The 20,845-nt window shown below is 41.0% G+C and overlaps 1 protein-coding gene across 6 annotated transcripts in view; it reads left to right on the forward strand.

Moving 5' to 3' along the window:
- The window catches only part of erbin (erbb2 interacting protein), a 50,515-nt gene extending 32,275 nt beyond the window's left edge, over nt 1–18,240 (forward strand). For 2 of the 6 annotated variants that reach the window (XM_086301364.1, XM_086301365.1), the window contains exons 9-26: nt 528–672; nt 2,597–2,669; nt 4,780–4,909; nt 4,992–5,107; nt 5,755–5,824; nt 7,227–7,326; nt 8,651–8,772; nt 9,037–9,210; nt 9,350–9,532; nt 9,620–9,737; nt 9,812–9,995; nt 10,087–11,599; nt 12,146–12,289; nt 14,022–14,078; nt 14,245–14,412; nt 15,433–15,525; nt 15,610–15,684; nt 15,779–18,240. In XM_086301364.1, the coding sequence (XP_086157490.1) occupies nt 528–672; nt 2,597–2,669; nt 4,780–4,909; nt 4,992–5,107; nt 5,755–5,824; nt 7,227–7,326; nt 8,651–8,772; nt 9,037–9,210; nt 9,350–9,532; nt 9,620–9,737; nt 9,812–9,995; nt 10,087–11,599; nt 12,146–12,289; nt 14,022–14,078; nt 14,245–14,412; nt 15,433–15,525; nt 15,610–15,684; nt 15,779–15,886 (3,573 nt within the window). In that variant the 3' untranslated portion in view covers nt 15,887–18,240. Of the gene's footprint in view, nt 1–527; nt 673–2,596; nt 2,670–4,779; nt 4,910–4,991; nt 5,108–5,754; nt 5,825–7,226; nt 7,327–8,650; nt 8,773–9,036; nt 9,211–9,349; nt 9,533–9,619; nt 9,738–9,811; nt 9,996–10,086; nt 11,600–12,145; nt 12,290–13,057; nt 14,079–14,244; nt 14,413–15,432; nt 15,526–15,609; nt 15,685–15,778 lie in introns of those variants that run through there. The other 4 variants (XM_086301366.1, XM_086301367.1, XR_015130433.1 and 1 more) reach the window with 4 other exon arrangements.
- The last annotated feature ends 2,605 nt before the right edge of the window (nt 18,241–20,845 follow it).

Consider the following 20,845-nt stretch of genomic DNA (forward strand, 5'->3'; position numbering starts at 1 on the left):
CAGCAGAGAGGGCTGCGCTTTGAACGCGATTCTGTCGTAGGATGAACTCGCACAACAAAATGCATAGTTTTGGGTTTGCATATGTCCCCCAGAAAAAAATCAGCTATGAATGAATTCTTATGTCGGTGTGTTGACAGTCAGGATTTGTTAAATGAGGCTCTTCTTTCATCCAAATGACCAGCTTGTTTGTAAGTGGGTCATAATTAAAGCATTAGTTCTGCTGCCAGCATTTCAGTAGCATCAGCTGTAATCACAATCTGGCCTTTTATAAGCCATGACGTCTGTGGAGTATGAAACAAACCATTAAGTGTTACTCATTTTATTAGCAGAACAGTGTTTTCAACCTAAAATAAGTGTGATATTGTCTCCCACTGTGGGATTATATCATGTCTGCATATATAGTTATTTACTTCACTGCAGAAAATGTTAGTTAACTGCTTGTTTGTGATCATTTTAATTTACTGCCACAGTTTGCATCTCATACTGCTGCATAAATTAAGGGTGACTTTTTATTTTATTTTGTGCAGATGTTGGGGACACTAAAACAACTGGTGTATCTAGACGTGTCGAAGAACAACTTGGAGATGGTGGATGAACAAATCCGCGGCTGTGAGAATCTACAGGACCTTCTGCTCTCCAACAATGCTCTCACACAGCTGCCAGGCTCCATCGGTAAAGATCTGTCTCACACACACACACACACACACACACACACACACACACACACACACACACACACACACACACACACACACACCGTATTAGAAGACCTGTTATGAAACACCTTAACTCTCTTTTAGCTGTTGCCAGCTTTTAAATCTTTCCAAGCCCTTCATCAGTGAAAAAGCCTCTCTTGTCTCTTTCTATGTCTCTTTTAGCACTTGCAGTGTGAGCCGACGGGACAGTACTACCACAAGACTTTATTTTTCTGTGTCATTTTCTCTAATAGAAACTGATCTATATATAATTGCAACAGAGCATGAAACTGATGTGCTGCATAATAACCTTTTACTTATTTTTCAGTATTCAGTGTTATTTTTGGTTTTTGATGAAACCAAATTATGCTAACAATATAAAACTGTAGTGAAGTACACAGTGAGATACTCATAACATATTGTGATGTCTGTAACAGAAGAAATACAATTATTCAGATATTTCTACAGCTCAGGATTGCTTTTACCCAACCCTTATTCATCTCTAATGAATTAGGTTCCAATTACTCATGTATTCAAATGTCACGGGTATGAAACATTTAGCAATATCAATGCAGCTTACTCATTTATGATTCACTGCGTCGTTTTGTTTTTCTTTGTGGACAAATAGAAATAAAACACCATATTCAATTTGGGTTACATTTGTGACAAGTTGTTAAGTGACCAGTAAAAATAAATAAATTGCTCAAAAATTAAGAAACTGATATTTAGTATTATACATATTAAGAATAAAGTTATTTGTGTAAAAAAACAAAACTCCACAGGTTTTAAACCAGTGTAAAGACACACATTGGCTCACAAAGGTAAATATGATTTAAACATGAGGTTAAAAGTTCTGTAAAATAAAATCATTGAGTACAATAATGTAGACTTATATTAGATGTTCTGGGCAAGCCTAAAAAAAGCAACCTGGATCAGCAGTTTTCTTCCAGCCATGAGGGACACAGTTAACTCAGCATTAAGGCCTCTGTCGCACAGACCTACAGACCAGCTAGCAACCATCTGGAAAATGTATGCGCCACTTGGTGGGGGTTGCTGCCAATTGCTATGAAACCAATGAACCCCATTCCATTCGATTTCAATTCAGTTTTATTTCTATAGCACCAAATCATAACAACATTCACCTCAAGGTTATTTATAAAGATAAAGACCCTACAATAATAGGGAGAAACCCCAACAGTCAGATCACCCCCTATAAGCAAGTGGCCAGAGGGGCCGATGGCGCGATATGGCAGCCTCGCTTCTGTCAGTCTGCCCCAGGGCAGCTGTGGCTACAACTGTAGCTGCCTCCACCAGTGTGTGAATGCGAGAGTGAATGAATAGTGGTATTGTAAAGCGCTTTGGGTGCCTTGAAAAGCGCTATATAAATCCAATCCATTATTATTATTATTATAGTTGGCGACAGTAGGAAGGAAAATCTCCCAAACAGAACGTGTCAGTGGCAGCGATGCTGCCCCATTAACCCTCAGCAGTGCAGAGCCCGACAACTTCTCTGTGCGACTGGGTGACAGACAGCTGACAATTGTGTTGGCTACTTTTTTTCCCTTTTTCAAATGTTAATTTTGACAAATAGGTGCCTATTTTTCGAAATAAATTGTAAAGCTACATTTATAATATTTATTGACAGTCATAATTTTGAATGGCATACTTACTCCCATCCCTTTTGCAAAAAACAAGACTAATAAAATCCTTTAAATTCATGCAAACACTGCTGTTGAAATCATGGTTGATGACGACTGCTATAGCCATTACTGTATTGACAGTATGAATGAATCTTCCTCTTTGCTGCGTACCTGCGTACCAGCAAGTGATAGTCAATAACTGATCTGAGCTGTTGTCGACGCCTTCCTGATCCTAGCTCTCTGTTCCTTTTTTTTTTAAAGGCAACCTGAAGAAACTGACTGCACTGAAAGTGGATGAAAATCAGCTGATGTACTTGCCAGATTCCATTGGAGGGTGAGCATCACAGCAATAGATTTGATAACAGCAGAGTAAACCCTGAGCTCAGTGGATTATTGTGTCGTTTTTTTTATATCTGGAATCCATTGATCTGATAAAACGTTTTTCTGGAAAAAGTAAATATCCCCATTAAAGAGAATGCAACCCCTGCTCGGTTTGTTTTGGTCTCGCGCTGATGATTGGTAGCTTAGTAATGGCTATGGTTATAAAGAGTGGTTATGAATGTCAAGTCTTTGAATCTGCCATAGCGATTTAAGGACAGTTCATCCATTTGCTTCAGTGTAAATGGTAAAAATGGTAAATGGCCTGTATTTGTATAGCGCTTTTCGTGTGGAAGGGCTGCTGGTAAACACTGGTCTCATGACCCTCATAGACAGTAATGATATGAAATCCTGTGTTACTATTCAGAGGTTTTTCTGTCTAATGTATACAGGTAAACCCTCAGTCGCCAGCTGCTGAGTACCGAGCCAGGTCCACACGCTGATCCTCTTTCTACTCTGAATCATTGACACACAGTTGACAAAGATTAGGTTCCATTTAATCCATGCTTTTATTTTTTTAATCCATCCCCTCCAACATCCATGAGAAAGACAAATCTACATTACCTGATAAAAACAATTGTATCTGTGCAGTTTTTTATTACTGTTTTCAAACACCCTCAATTGCCCCTTATGTTAGAATGTGCCGCCTTATGTACTTTGACGTAGATTATGTGACAAAGCCTATGGTTTAACTTAATCCCATGCAAGGGTTTTAGTTTAAGCAAGCTCATTTCCTCCCCCATTTATATGTAGCTGGTTTCGTTTTACTTCGCCACTTGTCCACTGGGGTTTTTTTGTTTCCCTGGTGTATTTTTAGTAGACAGGCGTCAGATCCTTGTGGCGTTTCATGGTACTGTAGCATATGAGCTTTCTGGACGTGGGGCTGCTTTGCATTAATATGAAACCCAGCGTGCATTTACATTTTTCACTCAGCAAAATTCCGCTTAAAGGATGTCCCATGAAATATTTGAGATTTGCATTTGCATCAGTCTATTTGTGTTTCACTGTCACTGTACAGTAACATTGATCAGAGCTTTTCTTATTTAGTTACTTAGCTGTTCATTATTTAATAGTCTCTGTGAAGAATTTAAAGAGATCAGAATGCACTGACGGTTGTAAGCAATGAAACCAGATGCATGTTAGTATGCTTAACAAAAAGAGCCACCTAAATGTGGTAGCAGCGCTGTGTTCAGTTTCTTCTGCATGTGTTTGAAGCCCAGCAGCTGCCGTCTGAAAGAGCTTTTTCAGAAAGAGCAAAACTCCAAGTGAATCTTGTGCTAACATCCTAGACATTACATGGCTGTCTGCTTAACATCCTTCAGCCATCCTGAGCTTTCTAGTAAGTAATAGCTTGCTTAGCTACAAATCTTAATATTGTTATTGAAGCCCTGTCCATTGGCCGTTCCTTTGGAGTTGATGTTGCTCTTGGTAATCTTCTTAAATATTTCCCACCCTGTTATGACTGTCTGTGGCAGTTTAGAGCTAAGATGATCTTAATTTAGTACCTGCCCACTTGGTGGTGTTAATGGCTTTTTCACCTGTTAACAAATTGATATTGCAACCAGAGAGCCAAGAAATTGTAGCACGTAGGAACAATAATGTACCACAGACAGGGATCCTACCATATCATCCTTCTTTCCATCTCAACCTAATTTTCTGTCTCTGCAAACAGTGTAGGATATGTGACTGTGCAAAGGACCGCAGAAATAAATTCACCACGTCACACACAGTCTAATCCCAGATTGCGCGCGTTGATATAATTTACATAAATTAGATAAACACGTTTACTGTATTTAATAAATAGGTCTCAAGTTATACTGGTGTGTGTGTGTGTGTGTGTGTGTGTGTGTGTGGGTGGGTGTGTGGGGACATGCAGATGTCCAATCAGAGATGAGCAAAAACGAAATTAAATTAAAAAAAAAAAATGTATTGGTGTTCTCCATTGCAGCAGCATGTTCAGTATTTCTTTGCTTGTAAGTGTCTGGCTGCTGGTGGTAACTTCTTGGCAATTTAACTGCAAAAAAACTGCCATTAAAGTGGATTTTTGCCATGTCTCTCTGCATCAGGCTGACATGCATTGATGAGCTGGATTGCAGTTTCAATGAGATTGAAGCGTTGCCAGCCACCATTGGCCAGTGTGTCAATATGCGCACCTTTGCTGCAGATCACAACTTCCTTGCCCAGCTTCCACCCGAGGTGAGTGTGCGCATCGGTTTGTAGATTTTAATCCGTGTGTTCACTGTCTGCAGTGAGAGTCATTGGTGTGCTCGCTTCACAGATGGGCAACTGGAAGAGGGCAACTGTGCTGTTTCTACATTCCAACAAGCTGGAGTCTTTGCCCGAGGAGATGGGCGACATGCAAAAGCTCAAAGTCGTCAACCTCAGCAACAACAAGTGAGCCTTCTCTGCTTGTTGTATTTTTATTTTTTTTGTATTTTTTAGAAACTCTGGCCTGATTTTAAATATTATCTAAATCCAAACACGCAATTGCTGTAGTCTTCTGTTTTTTGTTGTGCATCAGATCTATTTGCAATTATTTACTTTGTTCAGACTAAACAAGATGTTAACTATGAAATCTACACATTTTGTTCCAGATTTTATCAGAATTACACAACATAACTGACAAAACAGTTGTTAGATTAGTTGATAAAATTAAATGATATATAATCAATTTTACGTACTTTAAATCCAGGACATTTTAAAAGCAGTGATTCCTTCACTATGTAAAGCTACCAGTTAATAAAAGCAATCAAATGTCTTGTCTTACGCTTATTTTCAAATGTGGAGTTTGAAATTGTACCTGCTGATTACAGTATTGTGATGAAGGCTTATTAGAATGAAAAAAGGGTAAGGTCTTGATCGTTTCCTTTTTAAGAAAAAAGGGACATTTTCCAGGCTTCTCTTTTATAGTCGGCCTGCTTAGATCAAATTTGCCTGACAAAATGAATTAAATTGACTTTTTTTTTTAACTCGCCCAGGAAAGCAGTTTTAAGCGTTTTGGTGACTGAGTTTTGTTTTTTTTGTTTTTTGTTCTACTTCAGGTTGAAGAATCTTCCGTACAGTTTCACCAAACTGACTGAGCTGACTGCAATGTGGCTGTCTGAAAATCAGGTAAGGCTGCACAAGTATTAGGCATAAAACAATAAGGCCTCTGGGTTCAGAGGTGTCAGATGGGGACAGCAATAGCAGGAGCGTCTGTGACTCGCACTAAAAATTCAGCTGTAAATCAAGAAGCCTTCCCGGTAGCTCGCAGGAAGGTACATCTAACCACTTCCAGGACATCTGATCTAATGCAGGTCAGATTGGATGACCAGTCTTTCAAACAGAGTAGAGGTTTCTGGCACAAGTTCATTTACAGCTAAAGAGGTTGAAGCACCAGTAACACTTGTATTATAAAGAACCTCTGTATTGCTTGATCAACACATTTGGGTCATTCTGTATTTCAAATTTAAAAGGATCCTAATGATTCTCAGAAAATGCCCCCTTAATGGTTATTTGAGTGGCAATCTAGACAAGAAACCTTGCCCACTGAATGTGTAAATCTGAATGACAAGGAGGGCATTTGTAAGACGAGACTGCAGCAGTCAGACGGAATTAAAGTGGTGTTCAAAATTACCAGGCAAGTTGAGGTGCATGAAATTTGGACTTCTTAACAGGAAATGTCTGGTCGGCTCACATGAGAGCAAAAGGTTTATAATCCCAATTTGTCACAGCAGGGTGACTTTCTATTGTAAAGGAATACTTGACCTGGTCATATTGTCAGTATACAGAGGCAACGAAAGGATGGAGAACACTCTGTGGGACACTGTGGATTCAGTGTGTTGGCTTTTGTTCAGCTTATTTCCAAATTACAGTCTGACTCTGACTGCATTCTCAAATCAATTATTCATGCCTTTTCCCCTCTCCTGGCTAGACTGTCCCAAGGTTCTGTTTGGGTGCCTTAACAAATTGTCCCCAGGAAACTGCAGCTGTTTGAGAATGCTGCAGAGAGAAGATGTAGAGTCATCCACACAGCATCCATCACTGCTGTCCTGCTCTTATATAAACTGTCTGATTTGTAATGAATAAAATCTCTAAAATTTTGTGGTCCTTATATCTTTCCACAATCACTTTCCTACCTAAATAACTCCTAACAAGGACACTGCGAAGACAGGCAGTCTGCAACAGCTACATCAACACTAAGACACATGGATGCAGTTGGACAGGTGCAACAATGCAGACGGGGGCCTAAGGCAAGCTTAGAACAGCCTCATCAACAAATGGATGACAGGAAGAGGCACCCAGATGTGTTAAAGTAATGTGAAAGCAAATTAGAAGTGAAGAAAGTCGGCGTGAAATAGCTGTGTAGAATTCGGGGAAGACGGGTTGAATTTATCACGGCTCCATCTTGTGATGTGTTATTTTCCCCTGCGGTTAAGTGTTCTCTTCCATATTTACGTTTTTGATGTCCCATGTATTTGTCAAAGAGCTGCTGATTTTACATGGCACTCAACCCCATATTTTGTCCACACAGTCAAAACCCCTGATCCCACTCCAGAAAGAGGAAGATCCAGAGACTCAGAAAACAGTGCTGACCAACTACATGTTCCCCCAGCAAATTAGGATTGAGGAATGTGAGTAACTGCTCTTTGTTTGATATACATTTCCAAGCTGTAAGTGGCAGACTATCAAACACTTCACTCACCCACCTGGGTTTCAGCATCAGGACTAAGTACTACTAGCACTGACATAAACCCTAAATTCTCATGGACATTCTTAGGTGTTAAGAAGACTATATTGTGTTACCCTCACAAAGTTTGATGACCTACAAGGATCCCTAAATGCATATTTTATAAAAGACCTTGTTATCTGAGACTGAAGCAGGGGAAACACTAGCCATCGTCTTCTTGTCAAGCACCTGTTTGTTTGGTTTCCTTTTACAGCAGACGGCTCACACTGACAGTGTTGTATCTTTACTTTAGAGTAATTAGTGGTTCGTGGTCGGCGTGCTTGAGCTACTGAAATGGTCACAAGTCTTTTTTGAGACGTCGGGGATTTCTGTCACAGCCTGAACAGTTACGGCCCTGTGGCGGGCTTTACACCATTTGCCGTGTTTATTAGCTAGGGCTTGTTTCCGATCAAGCCTTTTCTTTTGCTTGGAAGCTGGAAGTATTCACAGCCTGACTGCAGTTAACATGTTTTACAACTTGTTGATATGGAGAGTACACAGCAGGTGACTCAGCGGGTTCACTGTGACTTCACGCTGTGGGGTGTTGTCAAGTGAGCTACAGTTGTGTGTGTAATCTTTTGAGCTGATGTTGTCAGAGAATTAGTCAAATGGGATCTCTTATCAGAAAATTCTACTACACACCTTCACACTTAGTCTCTCTATTGCTAAATCGAGAGCAGTAAGCTTTTTACAACAGGAAAACCACACTGACTGACACCTTCACAAATATTTCACAGCGTCTAATTGTCTGCTTGCTTCGTTTCAGGCAAGTCGTACAGGAGTTATGGTGAAACAGAGAGACTGAGTTGAATCTTTCATGCTTTTTTCATTACCGATTAACCACAAACTTGCTTCTTTGCGTTTACGGTGGAGTATTCATACTAAGTATGTACATACATACATGTACATACTTAGTACATAGTAGCAAAATATTCTCTTGGAATTTTTGGATGCCATCATAGAAAAGGAATTTATTGCAACATCAGTTCCAGGGTTTAACAGCCCTGTTTGGTTCTTTTTGGAGTTTTTTGGGTTAACTCCCAATTTTCAAGTTCCTCCACAGCTCCCTTCAGTTTATTGGCATTCCTCGTGTTTCCTTTGCGCCATCTTGTGGTCACATTTATTATGTGACAGATTTAGGTTGAATTAAAAAGTCCTAATTTGGGTGGGGAAAAAATTCAAAAGACAAATTTTGATTCACTGCCTGGCATTTTTATTTTTCCCCACAGACATTCCAAACTCTGACTCTGAGAGCTTTAATCCAACTCTGTGGGAGGAGCAACGCAAGCACCGAGCTCAGGTGGCCTTCGAATGTGACGAGGACAAAGATGAGAGAGAAACGCCCCCGAGGGTTAGTGCTGCACATTTGTTACTGCTTATATAATTGGAAAAGGAAAAACAACAGTGGCGACACGAATTACCGCAGCAGCAGGGGCTTTTTTGGACACAAATCTTCACTTTGTTTCCTCCTCTGCGGGGATGGGGTCTTATAAAATGGGATGTAATTTCTGCTTAACCCTGTCATCTCTAGCATGAAAGCAGTCTTATTTATTTCAGCGTGTTACCATTTTTGGTCAGCTTTAATTTTAAACTCTGTGTATTCAAACTGTTGTAGGAGGGAAACCTGAAGCGCTACCCTACACCATACCCAGATGAGCTGAAGAACATGGTGAAAACAGCCCAGTCGGTGGCTCACAGGCTCAAGGAGGATGAGTCGAGTGATGAGTCCAGCAAAGAAGCAAAACCTGTTGAGAGAAACCACATTGGAGTGCAGGATGTGGGGGTAAAGGTCAGTGAAGGGCTCCACTTGGAAAGAAACCAGCCTCTTTCATTTCTGGTGTCATGTTGTTGGATTCATTTAAATTCCCTTTTTAACCTCTCCATAAGGTTTTAATGCATAACTAATCACCTGGACTGTTTTTGTGCAGGTGATTGAAGCCCCCTGTCCCAATGGTGTAGCGTCAAACATGGAGGCCCAAGTGTCTGCCGACGTGTGTGGCCAAAATCTCTCTGCACCCGAAGCAAAGGACACTTCTGAGTCTTACAGCTCCCAGAAAATCCCCCTCAAGTCTTCAGAGGACTCGATGATGAACCACGAGGACACACTAGAGGTAATCCAAATAATTCAGTACTTCAGATTTTTAGGACTTCTCACAGTTACACAAACAAGAAGTACAAAGTGCTTCCTCTGTCTTTAGGATTCTGAGGAGCTGTCAGATGAAGAAGACGAGATGAAGATTGCAGAGCTCAGACCCCCTCTTATTGAGATTTCCATCAACCAGCCTAAAGTAGTGACTCTAAGTAAGGATAAAAAAGGTAACTATGAAGGATCTAAAGTGAAAATTGAAATGTCTGGATGCAGAACACTGACAGTAATTTCTGATTAACAGATGATGGGAAAGATGCAGATTCTTTGCTGGATGACACCGTGGCTAACAGTAACCAGAACAACAGTAACTGCTCATCTCCATCACGCATGTCAGACTCTGTGTCTCTGACCACAGACAGCAGCCAGGACAACTCTTTGTGCACACCTGAGAGAGAGGCAAAGATGCCTTTCCTACCAAAAAGCCGGTTAGTGCTTTTCCGTATGGTAATATACACTAAAGAGGGGAGTGCTCCTCCTGCTCTTATTTTACTATTTCAGTATTTGTCCTCATTTCAGGCAAGAAGATGAGAATATGAACCAGCCTAAAGATACCACCCCTCTCCTCCATAATGGCAATGGCTCTGAAACGTCCCTCCAGGCCCTCTTAAAAACCCAGCAGGCACCACCAGAGAAAATGGGAGACTACGACCTGTCCATGGAAGCCAGACTGGCCTTCATTGAGAAGGAAATAAACAATGGTATGGGAGACACGTACACCAAGTGGGACCAGATTAATATGAATGTGACCAAGCTGCCAACTGACAACATGGTTCAGCTGGATGAGCTGGATAAAGGCAAGAATGGTTCGTTAGCTCAGGAGGAAGTGGACAGCAAAGAGGGTTACGATAACATGGATCATTTACAGAATGGAAATCGACAGGCAGGTGACTGCAACGATAGTCTGGGGAATAAAAGCCTAGGGATGAGAGGAGAAACAGCTGCTGTGCACGTGGCCTCGACAGGCGTGACAGCCTGCAGTGACATGTCTCTATCTCACAGCACTGAGGAACTGTCTCCAGAGAAAAGGTGCCATCCCCCGCAGGTGTTGAAGTCTCACAGCATCAGCAACATAGAAACAGGGGCCATGAGGTTGTACTCCTTTGATGGAGATGATGACTCAGTGGGGACTAGGGTGGCAGGGGCCGGGCCAGGGCCAGGAGCTCAGGGCCAGAGCATAGTCAGGAGCAAGTCAGCCGGCCAGTTGCTCAATGATCAGACTCTCCTGGTCTACCCCAACTCCTCTGCGTCCTCTTCAGACCTGCTCTCCTCTTCTAAGCTTCCTGCCAACACAAGCAGACATCCAGTCTCCTCCAGCATGGCCATGGGAACCCCTCCTCCTCAGTACAACATACAATACACAAACAGTGACATGTCTAAAGAGGGTCTCTGGGGGCAGAGGACAGCCATGGCTTCAGAGCAACAAGGCTACCATCCTGCTCCTCCTCCACACTCACTAGCCAACACAAATTACTCAAACCGTAATCAGGCGCCTCCTTACCCTCTGCAGCCCCAGCAGAGAGGCCCTGCGATGGCTTCCAAACCTTCTGGGGAGATGTGGGCTATGGAGAGACTTCATTCTGCTGCAGGCCAGCCTAGAAGCAGCACCCTGCAGAGGCAAGGCAGCACTAGCTCCACAGCTTCCATGTCTGAGCCAAGGCGTATGCAGTTGTCCGAAGGAGACTACATGACATACAGGGACATTCACACCCTCGCCAGAGGGCCACTAGCAATGAGTCACGCCATGCAGAGGCCCCTCTCAGCTCGCACTTACAGCATCGATGTACCCGGAGCTTCCAGGCCTCACAGCAGCAGGCCACCGGCCCATGAGCTTCCAGAACGGACCATGTCTGTTAGCGATTTTAATTACCAGCACAGCAGCCCCAGCAAGAGGCCCAACACCAGGGTGAAGTCTGAGCACTCACTCCTCGACGGGCCAGGACAGATGCAGGGAGGAATGGGAGCAGGGAGGGTTCCAGTAGACTGGAGAGACCAGGTGATGCGGCACATCGAGGCCAAGAAGATGGAAAAGGTAAAGAGTTTTATTATGAAAAAAGAACTTGTGTGTGTGTGTGTGTGTGTGTGTGTGTGTGTGTGTGTGTGTGTGTGTGTGTGTGTGTGTGTGTTTTCATCCATAAAAGCCCACCAGCATAACATGACCACAAATGAACTCCTAATATTCTTTAGGTGGAAGACACTTTAAACAACAGGATCTCACTCTGCACATAGTTTTGGTTTTTGTTGGTGCTTCTGAATGCAAACAGAATTTAAGACTGTAGTGTCAAATAGAGGCAAAGAATACATAAATGAAAGCAACCACCATCACCATAAAGAGCCCATCCCTACTTTGAGTCACCTCAAAACCTGCTGAAACAAACCAAAACCTAAATGTTTGTGTGAATCAGCTATTTAGGTGTAGCCTACTAACCCAGCTATATGCAAACTATACGTGATTCACTGCATGTTTGTCTGTATATGCTTTAAACCTCTTTGTTGTGTTTTTTATTATGTCATCACTCATTTGGTGCATTGCATGGCCACCACTGACTTGTTGGTGCTGGATGTTCCGTGTCATCAGAACGCGCTGTCTCGCTCCTATAATTCCAATAACGCTCCGCTGAGCTGGTCTCACTACGGCAGCTGTAGGGATATGCATGCCAGCCAAGGGTCCCTGGTCTTTAGTGTCAGGGACGGACAGCCCTACGGAGCTCTGGGCTTCTGTGTGAGTACTGTCAACTCGTAGATCGCTCCTGCAGCTCATACTAAAGCCAGGGTATCCAGTTCCTGCAAGTTTCACATCCTTTACAAGAGAAGGAAATGTCTGTTTCCTTCTCTCGCCAATGTTGAAGTGATCACAGATGCTCGGAAGCCATGTTTCACTTGTCCTTTTATAGGCAAGGGAAAATATCATTCCCAACATATGATTTTCATGACCATGATCTCTGTTAGTGCCTAAAATATCAGAGTGAAACATGGATGAATTCTGGTTTTTGTGTTGTTTTTTGTGGTTAAATACAAGTAGAGCTGTTTAAAAGGGGTCTCCTTCTTTATTTGTACCATCATTAGTTGGTTTACTTGGTTTCTCATTTAGAAACTTTACTACATCTGTGGTAGAATGAGATTAGTATAATTTCATACTGAATTTTGATAAAAATTATTTGGAAGTAATCAAAGGTGAAACTGCTTCCTAACAAAATTTAGAGGCTGTGTGAGGAAAAAAATATCGGACAACATGAAAACAAACTTTGTTTTGTTCTCTCTAAGAAAAGTCTACTTTCATTTATTCATGAATATTAAGTATGGTACAAAGCAGCTCCTTTTAAACCTACCAGGCTCTTGTACATCAGAATCAATATCGCCGTGCGTCATCTGTCTTCCTTGTTGCTCTTGCATTTCACAAACCATTCATTTTCTTCTCCTTTAATTGCACTTCAAATGCTGCTTTTGCTCGTCTGCCACCTTCTTCAATCCAAACTTTTGATCACTTCAGAATCGCTTCATAACCTCTCACGGTGTGTGTGTGGGGGGATGAAAGCTATGTTTGTGGAAGGTAAGTAGTCAATGTGTGTGTCTAAATGATTTAGAAAGGGGGTATTAGATCTGTAGAGGCAAAACTAAAGCTGTCTGAGAGTGTTGTGTAACCACTTTACTGCTTAACATTCAAGATTCATCTCATCTCCTGGTGGCTAATGTTCCAAATTATATTCTGCTTGGTGTTTAAATAGAAGCTATGCAGACTTTAATCTCAGTTTTTCGTGTCTTAGTTGGTGTGTTGATCGCTCTGTGGTGTCGTCTAAATCAACAGCTTGTGTGATCCCAGAGTCTCAGTAATCGATGTTTTTTGTTATCCTTGATTGCAAATGGGGTTAAAGTGGGAAAGTCCCTAATGGTGTCCCAGCACCTTAAATCCAATAGCCATGTCCTTCCAGCTGACTGCATGGAGATACTTGCTCAAGAAGAAAACAATGACATCCCTCCTACACCTTCGACACATCCTTTTTTCTTCCCATCCTTGTGATGTGTTCAGGGTGCAGATGTAAAGTTGTGGCCAAGGTACTTTAGCGTCTAGTAAGTCATGTAGAAGAAGAGTGTGCATAAATGGACGGGCTGGGGGGGGGGCGGCATGCTAGTGTGGACAAGAGAGGAAGATGAAATATTATTTTCAAAGGTAAGGACTGCTCAGCAAGTGAAATTTTATAAGCTAAAAATTGGAATTTTACTTGTCATTTTCTAAAATCATAATTTTGATCCAGTTGATCAGTGTGTACACACAAAGAAATCAGCTGGAGCTCACAGAGCTAAAGTAAGTCTTTCTACCATGCTGCACGGCTGCTGCACCCAATCTTAGGGTTTCCACTTTTGCCAAATCTCCACTTTAACCCCTGGTTGCAAATCGATTTCAGTGGATTGAGGTTGAGTGCAATGTTGGTAATCATTCCTTTCTTCCCATCCAGGATGATGTTTTTGGTCCCCAAGGGATGCAAAACTACACTTTGGACCCTGCCAGAAAAGTAAGTCTACTACCGCCAGACTGTGGTTAGCAAATACAAGTTTGTTTAGAGTAAACAAGATGTTATGCATCTTCTATTCATCCAAACTGATAGTTTTGCTACATGGGAATTAGGGATAGAAATTCCAAGCAATAAAACCTGCTGATTGTGTGTGATTATTTCTTAGGTGCCTTTGATGAATGGTCAGATGGGTCCTTCGGCTCGTCCTCCGATGAGCCAGTCGTCCATGGCACGTCACCCTTCCAGAGAGCAGCTCATCGATTACCTGATGCTCAAAGTCTCCCAGCAGCCCCAGGGGCCTTCACGAATTCCACTTGAACCCATCCAACAAGAGGTGAAGGATGGATTATTACTCAAAGAAATATGCGATTCAGTATTTAAAGGAATGACGTATTTTCTTAGAGAAGCCTCTTTCCATGGGGCAGGGATAGCTCAGTAGGTAAAAGTGGTCGCCCCATGATCGGAAGGTCGGCGGTTCGAATCCACTTAACGGCTACCCTGAGGTACCCCTGAGCAAGGTACCGTCCCTACACACTGCTCCCCGGGCGCCTGCTTAGTGGGCTGCCCACTGCTTCACTGAGTGAATGGGTCAAATGCAGAGAAAAACAAGTAATTTCCCCATGGGGATCAATAAAGTATCCATTATTATTATTATTATTATTATTATTATTATTATTATTAGCTGAGGTGTTGTCATTATGCCTCATCGTGACTGGCCCAGACATTTAAGAATATCAGACCGATTTGATGACTGGCTAAATTCCATATTGAGCTTGTGCCAGCCCCTTTTTTTGCAACTTACACTGCTGTTCCAAGTTAAGCTTGTTCCTACTCCCGCAAGTCTGAACTTGGCGTTCTCAACCAGAGACGGTCCAGTAAAAATCCAACTGTAGAGCCTCAGGTTATCGTTTCAGTTTTATTTAGTTTCTCCTTCATCCTTTGTGGTAAACTAAGCTAACCGCTAGCTGCCTGCTGAATTGCATTAAATAGGCCAGATGTTATTACACTCAAAGAGTCTATGTTAACCTTTTTAGCATATTGCAGTTGATGTGGTCTGAAAGTGACCTAGACTTCTGCACCTCCTCTGAGCTGTGATGGTAGACTCTGACTGTACTCGTCTGGTGGTTTCATTAGTTCTTCCCCTGCCACTTGAAATTAGTTCAATGTTCGCTGACATTGAGAACCTGATATTCTTGTTCACGCCAACGGAATTTTAGTAGCTTTCTTTCGTTTACATTTATCGTAGCTGACACTTTAAGTCGAGAAAACTTTCTCCTTTAATTTTACGACTAATGTCAATATATTGTATCATAAGAGTGATCATGCTTAATGAAAGTGTGTGGGTGTGTTTCAGATCCGTGTGAAAGTGGAGAAGAATCCTGAGCTGGGTTTCAGTATATCAGGAGGAATCGGAGGCCGGGGAAACCCCTTTCGTCCTGATGACAATGTAAATTAATACCATATTTTGTCCCCCTCTTGCAAAGAAGTCAGTTCTTTTCTAAGATTGTATATCTTATTGTTATAATTTCAGGGTATATTTGTAACAAGGGTTCAACCTGAAGGACCGGCATCAAAAATTCTTCAGCCTGGGGATAAAATCATCCAGGTACTCTGCTGTCTGTAGGAATCAGTGTTTTGAGATTAATGTCTTTGGAATATTAACCAATAATCTAATCTACCGTTTTCTTCTCCCTCCTCAGGCAAACGGATATAGCTTTGTAAATATCGATCACGGGAACGCAGTGTCCCTTCTGAAGACTTTTCCAAACACTGTGGACTTGATTATCGTAAGAGGAATCCAAGCATAGACTGAAACTGACCTCAAATAGAGTGTGACATATGGGAGAAGAACTGAAAAGCATACGTTGACTTGTCATATTTTTGTACTCAGAAACTGATCCATTGCTACCTATCGGGACTATTTATAGTAGAGATCATGGGAGCCTTGATTAAATGGGGAAAAAACCACTGAATGTAGTGGATCAAAGTGAGACGGCAGAAGAACATCTGCAAGTACGAGTCCGAGTCCTCAAAAGGCCATCACTGTGGAATATATATACATATATATATATTCTTTTTTTTTTTTACAAAAGAAGCTGAAGATATGACGTCACTTACTGTGGTCTCTGTACAGGTCATCTTTTTTTTTTTTTTAAACCCCAAAACTCGTCATGAGTGGATCAGGAGTTTGATTTCACTTCTGCAGATGGATATTAATCTGACCACTAGGGGGCAGAGCTCCTTCTTTTCTGCCATCCAGTTTGCCTTTTTTCTTTTCTTTCTTTTTATTTAAGATGTTGAAACCATTTTCCAGTCTGCTTGCGATCTTAACTGGAGGACAGTGTTACGTGCTTGCTATGTAGAGACGAATGTGGATCAAGGAGGCGTTTGGCTTTGTTTTTTTGTGGGAGAGATGCCCCCCACCCCCCATCCCGTTTTTATTTTGTTCTTGCAAGATCAAACAGTTTGCTTCCACAAACCTGCGAATCTCCACCATCATACAGACACTTCACTATTTCAGCTCATCCCTGACCTCATCACTCCAACTGGGCATATCACATTGCCACATTGGATTGTGGAAATCTGCAATATAAATGGAGCTGAAGAAATGCACCCTGCATGCGATCACATAATGGGACAGGAAATTGAAGGCATATAATAGTTGGGTTTGGTTAATCTGCTTTGCTAGTCTTTCATTTAAAACACAGAAAAACACAGATTATTGGGAAATATTCATATTTGGTTAGTAGGTAGATTGCTGCAGATGGATACATCGAAGTTGTTTCCTTGTTTTTAGGTGCATTTCTCGAATCATGAGAGCTGTTTGACTCTGAGGACGATGTGGCGGTTATGCTAGTTTAACCAAAGCAAGTTTAGAAACCGTGGACAGACGGTAAAGAAAAGCAGGAGGTATCTTAAGAGAGACTTGAGTCATGTTTTTAATTTTTATTTTTAGCCGACAGTGAGCTGAGAGGGTTTCAACATCTGGCAGTTTTATTATAATTTTTTTTTTTTTTTTTTTAAATGGACCATAGGTTGCCTTGTGTGTCTATAAAAATGTTTAGCCATTGTTTTAATCACCTTTTTGTTTTGGGGATTTTCTTCGCTGTACAGAGAATAGATTTAGGAGAAACCAGTTGTCAAGTGCCATAGACCTTGAACTGTTTGAACAGGGTGGTGGGGGGACCTTTGACGCCAGAACCCAAGCAATACTCACATATTCACAACCTCCTGAGTACGTTTGCAGCATAATGGCTTAGAAGCAATATTTAAAGCCTTTATTTTCATTCACACAAAACAAATCTTCTTTTTTTAAAACAACACAACCTTTTAGTATTCCCTGATGATTTTACATGATTTTTTATATTGTGAAAAGAATCTTTTTGTAATGAAATGGCACAGGAAATAAATATATGGTAGTGTTTCAAAAAAGATTAAAAAAACAAACAAAAACTCTGCGTTGTGTAAGAGCAGGTTTTAGCGTGTGTTGCGTAGCATACCGTGTCTTCTAATGTTTTAATGTAGGTCGAAACATTTGTAATGTTCGTCACCGAAGGAAAATTGTGGTTTTTAAAGCACTGTCGTCAGCGTAAAAAACTAGACTCTGATTGGGACAGTGAATGCCTCATTTGCAGCCGCACATTTGTGACCACTGAGTTGTACAATATAAATTGCATTTTAACAATGTTCTTGTTCTTGTTTGAACAAGAAGCATCCCCTCGACTCACGACGGCCGATTAGATTAGGAGTCGTCTGCTGGGCTCTTCTTGTACGTGGCAACAGTGGGAAAGTATTTGATTCATGTGGCACTGACAAACCAAAATGACAACACTGTGGAAATTGACGACATTTTTATCCCTTTTAATAAAATAATATTTAGAATATCACGCTGATCTAAATGAAGCTGTACCATTTTAGTTTTTAAATTCAGTCTAGTTTGGGCAACTTTTGTTTTCAGGAAAGTGACAACATAATGTGCTTCTGACATTTTTAGTTTCTCACAACCTGTTTTTTGTTTTCACACTGATGAGATTATTGATTTTATTTGTTTTAATTTTGTGGGTTGTTTTCTGTACTGTCTCTGACTTTTAATGGGAAATGGTTAATGGTCACTTTATAATCATGGCAAAAAATAAAAAATAAAGTCTGACATTGTAGACAATCTAGGGAGATCAAGCTTGTTTTCATGCTTTCTTCATCCATGTTGGTTTGTTTCTCACGCTCCCGTTTTATTTATTTAGCAGCCTTCTTTGGATTTCAGACCTTCCTAATCAAACTGTAAATACCCTTAAAAAGTTTTAGAAAAGAGGTCATAATGGCATTAGTGACTTGCGATTGTAAAACCAGCAATAAATTGCAATTCAGAGGCACCAGTTTTAATGTATAGCTACTCTTTCTAAATGGTCACGGTGAGATGATGATCATGACGATGATTGATATGCATTTATCCAACATTCCAGATTTTGTACATAATTACCTGTTTCTGAAGTAACCTGTGGAAAATAAACTAATGCTGTTTAACACAGATTTTTGTGTCATTTTCTTTTATTATACTGTGGGTTTATATAAAAGGATGAATGCAAAACTAGGATTAGATTAACTGGATCACTACATAAATAACAGACTGTACTGTTAAGTTTTTGGGGAGTAATTTTGCCTCCGTTTAAAATCCACTGGGATGGTAAACAATCGGTATCATTAAAGTACAGACCTTTGGCTTACATTGAGTAGGTGTAACAAAAGTATTGATTGCATTGCCTGACATTTTTAGTGCAAGTCCAACGTAACTAATAACTTCTTTTTTTTGTAGTCAGTGCTCCATTTTCAAAAGGCTCAGAAGTAATTGGATAGTTGATAAACTGCTTCATGGCCACATGAGGCTCATTATTTAATGACAAATTAAGCAGATAAAAGTTTAAGTTGACTCCATTTGTTGAACTTGTATCTGACAACTCTTGGTAAATGGACTGGTTCTTGTATAGCGCTTTACACAACTTACCTCATACATACAAGCACTTTTCTTCCTATGCTCTATGTAAGTGCTTCTACTTGGGGTTAGTATGTTGCCCAATATTTGGCATGCAGACTGGAGCAGACAAGGATGGAACCACCACCTTTCCAATCAGTAGGTGACCTGCTCTAGCACCTAAGCTACAGCCACCCCACCCACTCAATATGGGGTCCAAAGAGATACCTATACAAGTGAAGGAGGCCATCTTTAGACCAAAAAACCTAACAGAATTTTTTTTGTTACTTTATTAAAACTGAGAAATGCACTGGCCAGAAAGACCACCGAAGACACCTGGTTACAATCGAAAACAAGAAGGTCCGATTAGATTTTGTAAGAAAGCATCTAAAAGAGTCAGCACAGTTCTGGAAACTGTTCTTTGGATAGATGAAAACAACATAACTTGTACCAGAATGATGGGAAGAGCTCATGATCCAAAGAAGATCACATCATCTAGCAGAGCGGCTGTTTGCTGATGATGTGACTGCTGACACAAGCAGCAGGATCAAGTTGCAAAACTAGTGGGATGGCAGCACAAGCCAGGATTTTCCCATTCAAAGCCGCTTCAGTGACCGAGCGTGTCACCAAATGTCGGCGCAGTATAGCATGCTTTCCAGTAACTGAAGGCAGCTGCAGTAAGAGCCTGGCAGCATCTCAAGGGAGGATGTGGCAAAATCTGTGGCTTCTACACTTCAGGATTTTTATCCAAGTATTAAAAACAATCTTTATATTAAAAATGATGTCAAAGTTGTCCTCTGGGTGCAGTGTATCAAAGTGTCATCCATAAAGAGTCAATGTAGATTTTTTTGTAAAAGCCATTGAATTAACGGTAAAAATCTGCAGTTCACTCACATCTTGACTGTGGACCTCACTGTACAGTATAAATACATGTGTGTGTGTGTGTGTGCGGACCTCACACGTCATGTCAATTACACACACAATGACATAAATATATGCTTCTTTAATGCTTTTGTACAGATATAGATTCGGACTTCATGAAAACAAAATTGCCAAACATGTATATTTTTTGAAGGTTATGTTTTTGATTGCACTTGGGTGCATTAATGTCTTTAAACACAATAGCTCGAAAAGTTTTTAATGAATTCTGAAGATGTATACAATCACACTATCTGCATTTAAGTTGTGTTTCAAACGTTTAACTTCATCTGTTACCCAGTGGATACTAATATTCAGTACTTTCTAATTTAATTATTGCTGTGGCGATCTCGGCACAATATTCGACATAATTTCATTAGGGATAAAGTATTCTGATTGTGGTTATAGAATATTTTGAGAAGCCCTGGCTTCACTGAGAAAGTTAAAAAATGGAAATACAAATTTCAGTCGTTCAGTATGTACAGAGATGCTATGACGTTTGGTTTAAAGATGGTGGAATTTAAAATGTTTCGATTTTCACTGGGAGTGACCAGAATGGACAGATTTAGAAATGAGTACATCAGAGGGACGGCTCAGTTTGGAGAAAACGTTAGAGAGACTCGGCTGACGTGGTTTGGACGTGTGTAGAGGAGGGATTGTGGATATGCTGGACAAGAGATGTTGAAAATGGAGCTGTCAGGCGGGAGTAAAAAAGGAAGACCTCGGAGGAGGTTCACTGATGTAGAGAAGGAGGGCATGGAGAGGGTTGGTGTGACAGAAAAGTATGCTAGGAAAAGGTTGTGAAGGAGGCAGGTGATCCACTGTGGTGACCCCTTAAGGAAGCATCCAGAAGAAGAAGAAGAAAAAGATAAATGAGTAACTA

The sequence above is a fragment of the Aulonocara sp. 'chitande type north' Nkhata Bay genome, linkage group LG7, assembly GCF_057382095.1.
Source record: "Aulonocara sp. 'chitande type north' Nkhata Bay isolate Kocher_YH1m ecotype deep benthic linkage group LG7, A_spYH_male_GT1.1, whole genome shotgun sequence".
Classification (NCBI taxonomy): Eukaryota; Metazoa; Chordata; class Actinopteri; order Cichliformes; family Cichlidae; genus Aulonocara; species Aulonocara sp. 'chitande type north' Nkhata Bay.